At 40.7% G+C, this 12,449-nt stretch overlaps 1 protein-coding gene across 3 annotated transcripts in view; it reads right to left on the reverse strand.

Moving 5' to 3' along the window:
- Positions 1–1,678: 1,678 nt before the first annotated feature.
- pfkfb4b (6-phosphofructo-2-kinase/fructose-2,6-biphosphatase 4b) overlaps positions 1,679–12,449 on the reverse strand; it is a 28,450-nt gene continuing 17,679 nt past the window's right edge. For all 3 annotated transcript variants that reach the window (XM_080782500.1, XM_080782499.1, XM_080782501.1), the window contains 11 exons: positions 11,219–11,285; positions 6,986–7,060; positions 6,845–6,901; positions 6,412–6,533; positions 6,109–6,316; positions 5,847–5,993; positions 5,644–5,748; positions 5,409–5,538; positions 5,215–5,277; positions 3,253–3,317; positions 1,679–2,071 (listed from right to left, as the gene is read on the reverse strand). In XM_080782500.1, the coding sequence (XP_080638626.1) occupies positions 2,012–2,071; positions 3,253–3,317; positions 5,215–5,277; positions 5,409–5,538; positions 5,644–5,748; positions 5,847–5,993; positions 6,109–6,316; positions 6,412–6,533; positions 6,845–6,901; positions 6,986–7,060; positions 11,219–11,285 (1,099 nt within the window). In that variant the 3' untranslated portion in view covers positions 1,679–2,011. The remainder of the gene's footprint in view (positions 2,072–3,252; positions 3,318–5,214; positions 5,278–5,408; positions 5,539–5,643; positions 5,749–5,846; positions 5,994–6,108; positions 6,317–6,411; positions 6,534–6,844; positions 6,902–6,985; positions 7,061–11,218; positions 11,286–12,449) is intronic.

Genomic DNA, 12,449 nt, shown 5'->3' on the forward strand with positions numbered 1-12,449 from the left:
AACAGGATACGATCGGATGTCATGAAATGTGATTGTGACTGGAGTAGGCTACGGTCGCAGCCTCGCATGGGGGCCGCCATTGTGTGATCGTGTGAGATCTTACACAATGAGCATTTGAGCCCCTCCAGTGTTGTGCTATGATCCAGTGCTAGTTGGTAAAGTGCTCGGGTGTGTAGAAAGGCGATTGAAAGTTATCAATAAAAACATGCAGTAAACGTAAATCTCCCTTTGCCGCACCGGACCACTGGGAATCGAACGTGAATATCTCTCTCACGCATTCAATCGGTGAATGCCTGATCTGTAATAATAATCTAAATCTTCAAAGTAACTAGTAACAAAAGTTTTCAAAGGTAGTGATGTAAAAGTAAAATATTTGGATCTGAGATCGATGTAGTGAAGTAGAACTTAAGTATGGGAATTTGGAAACACTCAAGTAAAGTACAAATACCTCAAAATTGTACTTTAGTACAGTACTTAAGTAAATGTACCTAGTTAAGTTTTGTATTATTTATTTTACATCTTTTTAATGATTTTTGTATTGCCTGTCGTGTTTCTTTTTTTATGTCTGTACCTTATATAAAGTATATTGAGTCCGCTAATAAAGTTTGAATATACACACACAACTGAATATTGTTACACTATACAGTATGAAGCAGGCAAGGAAGACAATTGGGCTTTGAGTCATAGATACATATCATAGATAGACAAATGACTAATCAGACTGACCATTTCAATTCCGAGATCCACTTTAAGACATGCTGTTTCCATGACATGGGCATGGGATTGTCCCTAGAGGTGGGAACAGGGACAGGACCATTCTTCATTCATGTCAAGGACCCCCAAATTGTATTGGCCACCAACCCCCATCTGAGAGGATTTTGTTTCAGGGAGTAAATTTGTGTTGTTAAATATTTTCCAAATAATTCAATATTTTCATAGTTTTCCAGTATCGTATCACATTGTGGTGAGTTTGTAGATCATTGTTTTGTATGTGATCATGACTGCTGGGATAGACCTGTTGTGCTAGGTGGACATCACCCTACTCAGCATACTGTACTCATAACGCACGCGAGTCTTGTCCAACAGAGATGTTCAACAGATTTACTGAAACATGCAGAGCTGAGAGCACACAAAATGTCTAAAACCATTAGGCTATTTGTATTTATTTTTTAATATCATAAACATCTATCCATCGTGGATAAAGGCCTTGAAAACAGTGACAAAAATAGAATACAAATGGGGGGGGGGGGGGATGTTTCCATATTTAAAGGATAGGGGGACACAGGATTACTGATTTTCCTTAAAAATAATTGAGGGAAATCAGTAATCCTGTGTCCTCCAACCACCACCTCCACTTTAAGACAGATTTAACGTATGCTTGGGTGGTGCAGTGGTAAAGTGCCTGCCCACCACCACGGAGGTTACTCCGGTTTACTGCAGTAAAAAAGCACCAAGCAAAAAAAGGAGTAAAAGAATACAAAAGACGCATACCACATATAGGCTCTGGTCTGACTGCGTGTTCGAGTCCCGTTCATTACGACCTTTGCTGAATGTATCTCCCCTTCTCGCTCTCCCTCTTTCCTGTCAGTCTCCACTTGAAACTATCAATAAAAAAGGCAGAAAAGCCACAATTATCCTGTTGGATAAATACTAAATAAAAAAGTAAAAAGCAAAAAACTAAATATAATAAGTCTTTAATACTACAATCAAAGCATGTGTTAGTCAAATATTCCAAATATCATAATTACAGAAAAAACTGCTTAATGTCCACCAAGATTTCTTTCATTTGTGATTTCCACGTTACACTAACGGACGGTCCTCTCAAAAGTGCAGAGACGTCTGTCTGACAGTACAGTTCAATTCTTAACAGGAAACATACAAATGGATCAAATTTAGAAAAAGTGGAATACTTTGTTGGGAAATACCATCCATTAGAGCTTTTTTTTTGACCCCATGGCTGGTCAGGCAGAGGTTCCAGTGTGAAATCTTCAATGGAGGGGAAGTGGTAGGGTTAGAAGTGTGCCGGCATGGTATGTAGAGCATCTTCTGTGGTGCGCTGAACATCAACATTCTGTAATAGTGATGAGAGAAGAGGACTTAGTACTGAGACTGCATAGTCTTGTACTTTACATTTTGGAATTGTTGGACTTAGATCAATATAAACATTCAGAATTGGGAATTCAGAAGTGGCTAACTCAAAATCTTACACAACAACCATTTAAAATACTATAGTTATACATTGCTACAGTAATTACAATTGTATACATTCAGACCATGTGGACCAAACAAAAAAAATATTTAACATAAAACAATGTTGTGTAATGGTGACTTGACAAAATATTAAAAATGCTACAGCTGTCTTCTGGTCCATGTAGATCTTGAATTGCTGTCAGTCAAAGTACTATCTACATCACACATTTAAAAAAGGATATCTTAGAATAGATCAAAGCCTTGCTTCAAACAACCCAGAACAAGCACCATGTACGTGTGTGTGTGTGTGTGTGTGTGTGTGTGTGTGTGTGTGTGTGTTCTTGCAGCTACTGACATAACATATCCTAAACCCTATACACAAATTAAACAAATACCAGAAAAAACTGATTTATTCTTTCCATCTGAATTTGAACAATTGCATAAAGTGAAGTTGTCATTTTGACATTTAAATAAAAGACACAAAGACATAAAAAATCAGTCCAAAATATTTAACAAAAACACAGTTCTTACAGTTCTGCATTTAAACCGTGAATAGAAAAAGACTGTTACACAAAATAGGCTACTGTAATGAATGTGCACAAATTGCTTAAAATTGCATTATAGGCAAAGATGTGTCCTCAGATTGTAACTTCTACAGGTAAATAAAAAACGTATAATATACGAGAAATAAACTGTTATATGAAATGGCTTCAAAACAATACAAAATCATAATTACACATAATTAGGCAAAAGGCATGATCTCTGTTATAGTATGAGCTACTAAAAGCCACAGACTATCCTTATCATCCTTATGTTCATACAAACATAACACACAAACAGACTAAACTGAAAGTTTCATCGATGAAAGGAGCAATGAAATGTTTCTATAGCCTACTGTCCAATAATAAGAGAGGGAATGGGATCAGCACAGACCACTATCCCTGTGTTCAGGAGGACAGACTAGATACTGACTGTGTATGATGCAATACTCAAAGGTGACCTAGGAGCTGATGGGCAGATGGTTAATTTGGTGCTCCAGCAGGGAGAGTGTAAGACACCCACCTCTGGTCTGTCTCTTTGTGTGTTCACTGCCTCCACACTCAAGCAGACAGGCTCCACCTTACAGCCTAAAGGTACAATGCAAGGGAGAAAGGGACATTAGAGATGGATAAAAGTTTGCATGCGTTTTGTTGTTTGGGTCACTAGGTGGCAGCTTCAAGAACTTTCAGGGATTCGGATCCTGGTCCCGGATCCTGATTGGATCCTGGTCCTGGTGAATTATTTCCAATTGAGTTTCATGCAATAGAGGGTATGCTCATGCATAAAGTGCATGACAAATCAAATGACAAAGTGAGTGGCAAAGTGAGTTTAACGCCGTTTAATGTCGTGTAATGCAATCAGATAGGACTTTTCTGTTTGGATGGGCTGTCAAGGCCAGAAAGTAGTTTTTTGCCACTCAGTAGGCATTCCCGCGTAACTTCCGGGTATGATGATGATGTCACAGTCACACGCATATCCTCTATACCTCTTGGCAACCAGTAGCTGGTCCTACCTGATCACAGGATCTAAATGTCACTCTCAATAGAATAGCAGGTAGACCAGCTCCAATTACCCCAATTGACCCTTCGCTAAACCTCACCACAAAAGCGATTGTCCAATGCCAATCCAAATAGTTTATAATGAATGAATTGCATTTTTATAGCGCTTTTCCAAGTGCTCAAAGCGTTTTACAATGGTTCATTCATTCATACATTGGGAGGTGAAGCAACCGTTGCTAAGGTGGGCAGGCAAGTTTTCGTCACCACATAGCTGTCAATGCATGGCTGTGTTGTTGAATACATATTACATACACACAGTGACGTCGAGTCTGTGGGGGCCACGGCCCCCATGAAGACTCTCAGGGCCCCGTGAAGATTTTCGTGGACATTTTCTGGGAATTCCGAACATTTTGGACCTCTCCGCCGGCAATCTGAGAATCCCATCGTCAAATATTCGGGAAAACTGCACCTCACCTGTTGTTCCTCAACTGTTGCGAGGCAACAGTCTGTCTTGAGAGACTACTCCGCCGGCCGTCCAAGAGGTGTTAAAAGTGTTGGGTGCGGCCACCCAAGTACTCAAATGCTAATCGGGTTTCTTTTGTTTTCACCTAGCCAGATGTCCACAACATCAAAGCGTGTCAGAATTTCATGGTAGTTGTTCTTGAGTCGTGACATAATAACACTGATCAAGAATTCACCAAAGAGACTCGCCTGGTTCAAGGAGCACCAGGATGAAAATGCCCCGTCTTTGAAACCGCTGTGCCCCACGCGTTGGACCGTGAGAGCAGCCTCGTTGAGAGCAATTGTTTCCAACTACACTACAGTGCAATCGTGGCATTTCTCGCAGATTTGCGTGCACAAAAAAGTGATTCAGCGTCTCTCTCTCCCCTGAGTGACCGGCTGCCGCCACCGCGCAATCAATCAATCAATCAATCAATCAATCAATCAATCACTCCGCAGGGGGGGAAACGGGCCCCCTTGAGGATTAATCAAAGAATTCGTCTCTGCATACACAGCTTAACTTCGGGAAAGTTACACTCACCCACCGACCCAGATGATGGCAATAATACTAATCACCGTTGTCTTACCGTGCATTACATGAAAACATCTTGCGGACGTTAAAGTTGATTGAGTTGGATTTCTCCTTCTAACATTTCCTCGTATTCTAGTTCATTGAAATCATGCACATTTGTCCAGTGCATAGCCTACTGTAGGCCTTGTTGACTAGATTTAGAAGACATTTTGAAGCTCTTGCTACTGAAATGATGGTGATGATGGAGAAATTCTGTCATTTAACATGCATCTCAATGGGTGAGAAGGACAGCTTGCCATCGCAGAGTGGAGTGGTGGGGCATAGTAAAGGGCTAATTGTGTTATTTAAATAGTATTAACATACTCTATAATAGTGGTTTTCAAACATTTTTTTACTTCAGTACCCCGGCTACCCCTTCATCAAACTACAACATTTTGCATAGAAAATACTTACCGTAGGCCACAGGGGTTAACTTCAACACAGTGTGTAAAGGACACTCTAGGTAAGGCAATTCATCTGTGTTGGTAGAAACAGAATATTATTGCAATGTTTTACAGTACTTTCATATATACTATATAACTGGTTAAGGCAAGCTATTGGGGTTGTGTAACAGAGTGTAGTGCAATAAAACAGTGGATTTTTAGTACCTGCACTCTTGTCCAGGAAATATGCAAGCAAGCAACGCATGACAGCCTGGTGACAGATGACAAGGACATTCCCCTGTCTCTCCAACTCCATGATCACAGGCTCCAGTCGCTGCACCAGGTCCTCGTACGACTGATGGAGGAGGAAAAAAAAAAGAAACCCATTAGACCCAATTTACCCAAACACAATGTCCACTCGAGTGCATGATGGAAGCATTTGGGCATGCCAGTTCCTCACCTCTCCTTTAGGATAACGATAGCGGTACTTGTCTTGGTCCCTCAATGCAAACTCCAGTGGGTAATTCTCCTGAATCTCTTCATACATCATTTCCTCACAAACACCCTAGGAAAAGGCAGAGAGCATTATAACATGAACATCCGCATAATATTTTGTTTGTCTTTACTCCCAGGTACAAACACTGAAAGAAGACGACAACGTACAGCGTCTATCTCATTGAGAGCTTTCCACTGTTCATACGGCACACCCAGGGCCTCGGCTGTCTGGATTGTTCTCTTCATCTGACTCGTCCAAACCTTCAGGTCATTAATATCCTGGTCCTGGATGAATTTGAGCAGACACTTAGCAAACTGAGGAAAGAGAAACCATTGTAAGAACGATACATTTAACAGTGCAGTGGGTTTGATTAAAGATCTGTACAGCAGGGTGGGATAAAACAAACAAAAACGGACCAAAAACACATACCTCCTTGCCTCTGGCAGTTAAGCCAGCGTCACCTCCAATGCGTCCTGTGATATTGAGGTCACTCTCACCGTGGCGACACAGATAGATGGAGCGTGGTGAGATGTGGCTGTTCATCAGGTAATAGACGATCCGGCTTTGAATGTGGTCAAGAACGCGGTTCACCAGGTAACGTCGGCCGACATCCATGATCTTAATGTAAGACAGATTCCTGGTAGAACATATTTGGAGAACTGAGTTACAATCACAGTCATTCACTGTCCCTGTCATTCATTCCAGTTTTTGAGTAAGGGAGGGAGTCTCCACCTGTCTAGGATCTCATCCAGAGGTTGATAAGCAGACTCATAACACTTGATTCTCTTCATGAAGTCTGCAATAGCCTCCTCTGTGTTACAGTCTATGTAGTCTGGGCTGTCCAGTTTCACTTGCTGCAGAGCATGAATGGGCGGGGGGAAAATAAATGTGAGTAAAGAAAGAGGAAGTTGGCATGTTTGATACCGTTTCACATGTACATTATAGAAACATTACTATCATGTCATAAGCAGTATTAAGGAGGGACCACCCAGGGGCCAAGCTTACTGCATTTTCAGCAATCCCAGATGGCAACCCACCTGGACCACTGAAGACAAATTTTGGAGCTAATTCACAGAATCCATTGAAACCTTACTTCTGGGTTTTATGACACTAGTGTAACACTATATACTACTTGAATAAAACAAAGAAAAAGTATATCACTCACCACTATATTCTCTGCAATGACATCCTGGTCTTCACATACAGACTCCACAAAAAATACCTGGTAGAGTTAACACAGATATACAACCATTAAAGTCATGACAACTGATTGAATTGACTCAGGGCCAACTCGTGATTAGCATACCTTGAATCCATTCTGCTCAGCAAACTTAGTTATGGTCCCTCTTCTTTCCCTGGTTGTATTGGTAGCATCAAACACCTGAGGTAACAGGAAGAAAACGTATTACAAGTGTTGCATAAGTGCCAACTGCTGACCAAATGACTGTACATTAAAGAATCTGTTCTGTGATCTATACTATTTACAGTATTTATTTTGGTTTACAATATTTTTTTAATATTAAGATATTTATGATTGAATTAGTTATTAATAATAACTATCCTTTATTTATAAAGAAAGAAAGCATGGGAAGGTTTAAATGTGATGATGGGTAGGGAAACTAAGCAAAAGTGTACCCCCCTGTCGCACCCCTCTCCATCTTTTGCTAATGATCTAAATATCTTTTTCAGCCGTTTTGATAAGAATGACTTCAGTGCTGAGCGTGATAGTGTGTGTATGTCCATTCCGGAGTATGTCCCTATCACACTCAGTGAAAATGAAATTGTACCTAGCCTTTCCTGTATTAAGCCCAACTCGGCCCCTGGGCCTGATGGCCTTAGAGGTAGTGTTGAATCTTGATGCTATTCCAGTATTTGCTTGATTCTAACAATGCCCAATTTATGGAAAATGTCGTGTATTGTGCCTATCCCCAAGAAGCCTGGAGGCACTGAACTAAAATACTTCAGGCCCATTGCTCTTACTTTTATTTTGGGAATTTGTTTTGAAAGAGTTATAAGCAGACAAATCACAGCGATGGTTTCTAACAGCTTAGATCATCTCCAATTTGGCCCTGGTTGCCTTACTGAAGAAGGGCGACACAGCGGGGGAGGAAGCATACAGAGTACATGTGTCATCTCTTCAGAACTGGTGCGATAAAAGCTCCTTAGGGATCAATGTGACAAAAACAAAAGAACTTGTCATTCATGAAAAGGAACCTGTGCAGTCCATTACAATTGGTGGACAAATAGTGGAGGTAGTAGACAATTTTAAATACTTTGGCACATACAGTATATTGACAGCAAACTCAATTTCAATGAAAATACTGACCAGATTTTTTAAACTTGTAACCAACGCCTCCATCTACTACGCAAGCTCAACTCCTTTAGAGTGAGCAAGCATATCATGGAAACAGTCTATAAAGACCTGATAGACTGACACCACGGCGCATATTCAGAGCTTCAAGCTGTGACTCCGCCCACCCCCGGGGGAAGTTGTGATTTGCTCTCGTTCACTGCAATGCAATTTGCGGCATTTCCAAAACAATATTGTGCAGAGTAGCGATTATCAAACGTATTTGCAATGCCATACGTTGAAAGATCTGTTGCCCGTGGATAAGGCACGCTACCTCCGCAAGTTAGATATTAACGGCATAGATGTTTGTCCGTATGTGATTAAGGAGTGGACCAAGTTGCATTGGCAGCCATAGAAAATTCTTACCCCGGGCTAAAACCGGATGTGACATGGGCGTTCCTGTCTAGCGTGGTGTCAGTCTATAGAGGGAATCTTGACTGTTAACATGGCAATGTGGTATGGCAATCTAAATGTAAAAGGAAGCAGAAAGCTGCAGCGAATAGTAAACCTAGCCTCAAAATTCATTGGGAAGAGACAGAAACAATTAGGCTGTATCTACCAGTAAGACGCGCAAACGCGGTAAGCGAACGCAGCGCGTACATATTTGGGTTTTGGACGTATAGCTGCTTTGGGGACTCCTTATATGGTTATGGCTGAGTCATGGTGACACAAATCACTCAGCTCCATATATGGGCACAAAAGCGGGACAGACAGACACACACACAGACAGACAGACAGACAGACAGACATGATCTGCTAGGTCTCATAGTAAGTGCTCACTGCGTTCGCAACAAGGTACTTCGTAAAAAAGCAAACGACCCCTCTCATCCACTCTGCAGGGAGTTCGAACTACTTCCCTCTGGTAGACGGTACAAAGTACCAAAAGCTAACCATACATTTTTTTTTTAATTCCTTCATACCAAATGCCATTAAGGCACTAAATGATACCATGCCTCACTAGATTTGTTGTTTTTCCAATGTATTTGCCACTGTTGTCCTGCACTTTTTTGCCATGAGAAAATAATTGTGTAAGTGTTGTTGTAACTGTTTGTTTTTTACTGTTGAGACCGAAGACAAATTTCCACATGTGGACATTAAATGAAACTAACTAAAGTGCTGTGACGTGTATACTGTAATTTATACACTTCATAAATATAAGAGTTCATATGTTTTGACTGCTTGTATTACCTGAAAAGTAGCTTTTAGCAGTAATGTAGAAAATATTGAAATTTGAGATGCATACTACGATAGAATAGTTGAATGTAATTGAATTGTGAGGTCAATGAAGATGCACACCAGAATTTCATTGGGCTTAATATGTGATACTGATCATCCTAATTATTACAACAGAATAATGGATAAATGTGCATATGACTTATAATATAAAGTGAATTATAATAATGGTCTCAATAAACATTGTATATCAATGTATCCCATAAGAAGCAGCTTCATTCCTCTCACAGTGTGCATTAAACACCTTTCTTTTATCATTACAGAAAATATGTCACACAAAAGGAAAAGAGCACCAAGCCCAACTCAGAGGAGTCTGTCTTCATTCTTTAAGAAAATATCTGTTGGTCAGTTTAAAGGAGCATTCAGTGATTTGGGTGTTTAGAAATCCCCCCGTTCCGCCCCGGTAACACAATGAGCACATGCACACGGTCTACAGTGGGGGGACGCGCAACTGTCCGCACAGCAACTTGTTCCTGTTCGCAGATGACTCAGCACTGCTGGTCTCGGACAGGAACAAACTGCAGGTTGAAAAGACCCTCTGAACTCGGTAGAATCTGCACCTGGCTCGCTGATAACAAACTATCCTTACACCTGGGAAAAACTGAATCCATTCTCTTCAGATCAAATAGTAATATCAGCAAGGCAGATGGCTTCTTGGTTAGAGTGGGTGACAATATTATCACACGAAAAGATGAAATTACCTACCTAGGTTCCATCCTGGAGGTTAATCTTTCCGGTGATAAAATGGCCACCAACGTAATCAAAAAAGTCAATCAAAGAACAAGATTCCTTTACAGGATCTCCTCACTGGTCAACAAAAACACCTTGAAGACCTTAACAGGAGCCCTCGTACAAGGTTTCTTTGACTATGCATGCACCTCAAAGGCCCTTAAGACAAGGCTCCAGACCTCCCAAAACAAACTAGTCAGGCTCCTACTTGGCCTCACCCCCCGAACCCACCTCACCCCTGCCCACTTTGACAGGCTGGAATGGCTTAGGGTCGACGATGCTGTACAGAGTACAGCATCTTGCAATGGGTCTGGTCCACAAGATACCCATGTACCTGTCTAAATACTTCCTTAATGTTAACGAAGTCCACACCCACACAACAAACCATGTACAACCCAGATTCGGCACAAACAAGGGACTAAATTATATTCGCTCCTATGCCACCAAAATGTGGAACGCCCTACCATCAGTCATTAAGACATTTGAATCCCTTGACTCCTTCAAAACCGCCCTCAAAGGGCACCTACGGACAGCTGCAATTCGAAACTGGCCCCCGTAAAATCTGAACCTCCATTTACCTCCATTATGATGAATTCCTGTTCTGTTCTTTGACTATATTGAAGTGTCTATTTGTACATCTCTAAATGTTTTGATGAATTGAACATCGTGGACCCTGTTGTAAACAAGTGTAATGCTTAATTGGGTCGTCCACTCACAGTTAACATCTTTGTATTGAGTTTGTGCTTGAAATGTACTGTAATTCTGCAAACTGTTAATAAATATTTCAATCAATCAATCAATCAATCACAGCACGCACACCAAGGTCCGCCCCTGCTCGATCATGATTGGCGGACGGCCCCTCTCTATCCTGATTGGTCAAAAACTAAACCTAATGTTTTTTGACCCCAGGGGCTCACTGGGGACAGGGAGGAACTCCTCCATATGGTCAGCACACTCTACAGTAGGGAGGATTATCACAACAAAACAAAAAAATAAGTGATATTTTAATTAAGTGAAATCACTGAATATACCTAAGTAAAATGATCAGAAATAGCCTACTGAGCTCATATTTATTTGTATTGTTGTTTAATTAAGCTCAACTCAACCATTCAACTTGAGACAGATAGACTTTATTCATTCCCTGACATGATTTGAACATTTTAAAGCAAACAAATGCAAGTCTATAGCCAATAGCCATGTTAATAAAACAATCTAGATTCCACTCACCGCCACCTGTCCTCCGTCCAAAAGCAAGTACTGACGAACATCTTTTAGTGCTGCCAACGCACACTGGCTGTGGAAGGAAATGTACACATGGTCAGTCTACCAAAGCCAACCTAATTATCCTGTACAAGTATACAGTAAGGCCCATGTTTGAACATTTTAAGACTTTTAAGACTGGTGGTCCACCGGTGGTCCGTGAAGGTTTATTGCATGTGGTCTCTGCATGCATTTAGCAATGTAGGAAATTGAAGATATGTTTTTATCGACCACTAGTTGAGAAACAACAAATGACCTGGTGATGATGTAATGTATGATGACACGTCAATGTTGTCATTTACTGGGAAGTCGGATGTCAAGAACTTCCAGAGAAAAGGGAGTTAGACTTTCAAGAGAAAGTGTACCAAATTGAGTTGAGTCACCATTATTAGGAAATGTGTCCATATAATAAATCAACATATGTCTGCTCGCTCATACATACGTTACAATGAATCAGTTAACAGTCAATATTTAATTTCAAGATTTTTTCCCCCAACACCACGCCCATATCCCCCCACGCAACACAACAGTCCCTAGGTTGATTATTAGTCAGGGTGTTGATCCCTGGTTCATAATCAGTTGAAAACCCCTGTTTTAACCCATTGATGCCTGAGGCCGAATCTGGGAACGCCTTCTAGGGCCTGACCTAAGTTTCTGAAAACCTTCAAATCCTGATGTTTTTTTTTTTTTTAATAGTTATGTTGCTACATGTATAGCAATAGCTGATGAGACACAGAGAGCGCGGCCGGCATCAAGGGTAGAACAACGTATAGGTTGCACCAGGCGTCAATGGGTTAAGTCACTAGCTGTCAGGAGTTTCTGTTGAATTCTCCATTGGGTGGACAAATCTGTAAACAAATTCCTGTTAACTGTTAACAATGCCTGTGTTTGGCCTACAGTAGTTATACACTAGTTATACAGAATCATATGACACAATCTTGCATTAACAAGGGTTTAGACAAATAAAGAAAATGTGTGCCATGAATAAAACCATGTCTCACATAATAAGCTCAAAGAAAGAAAAGATAAGCGGGCAATCATTGAACACGGAATTCTTTGAATTTTGTAGATGGATGGATTATGAATTATTATTATTAGTAGTAGTAGTATTTGCTTCTTAATTTATTATATTTAAGTCTTGTACTGCAATAGTGTGTAATGAATGTGTAATTAAAGGGGTAATTTAATTTAAAACACT

The sequence above is a fragment of the Protomyctophum bolini genome (assembly GCF_963924005.1).
Source record: "Protomyctophum bolini genome assembly, chromosome: 2".
In the NCBI taxonomy this organism is placed as follows: Eukaryota; Metazoa; Chordata; class Actinopteri; order Myctophiformes; family Myctophidae; genus Protomyctophum; species Protomyctophum bolini.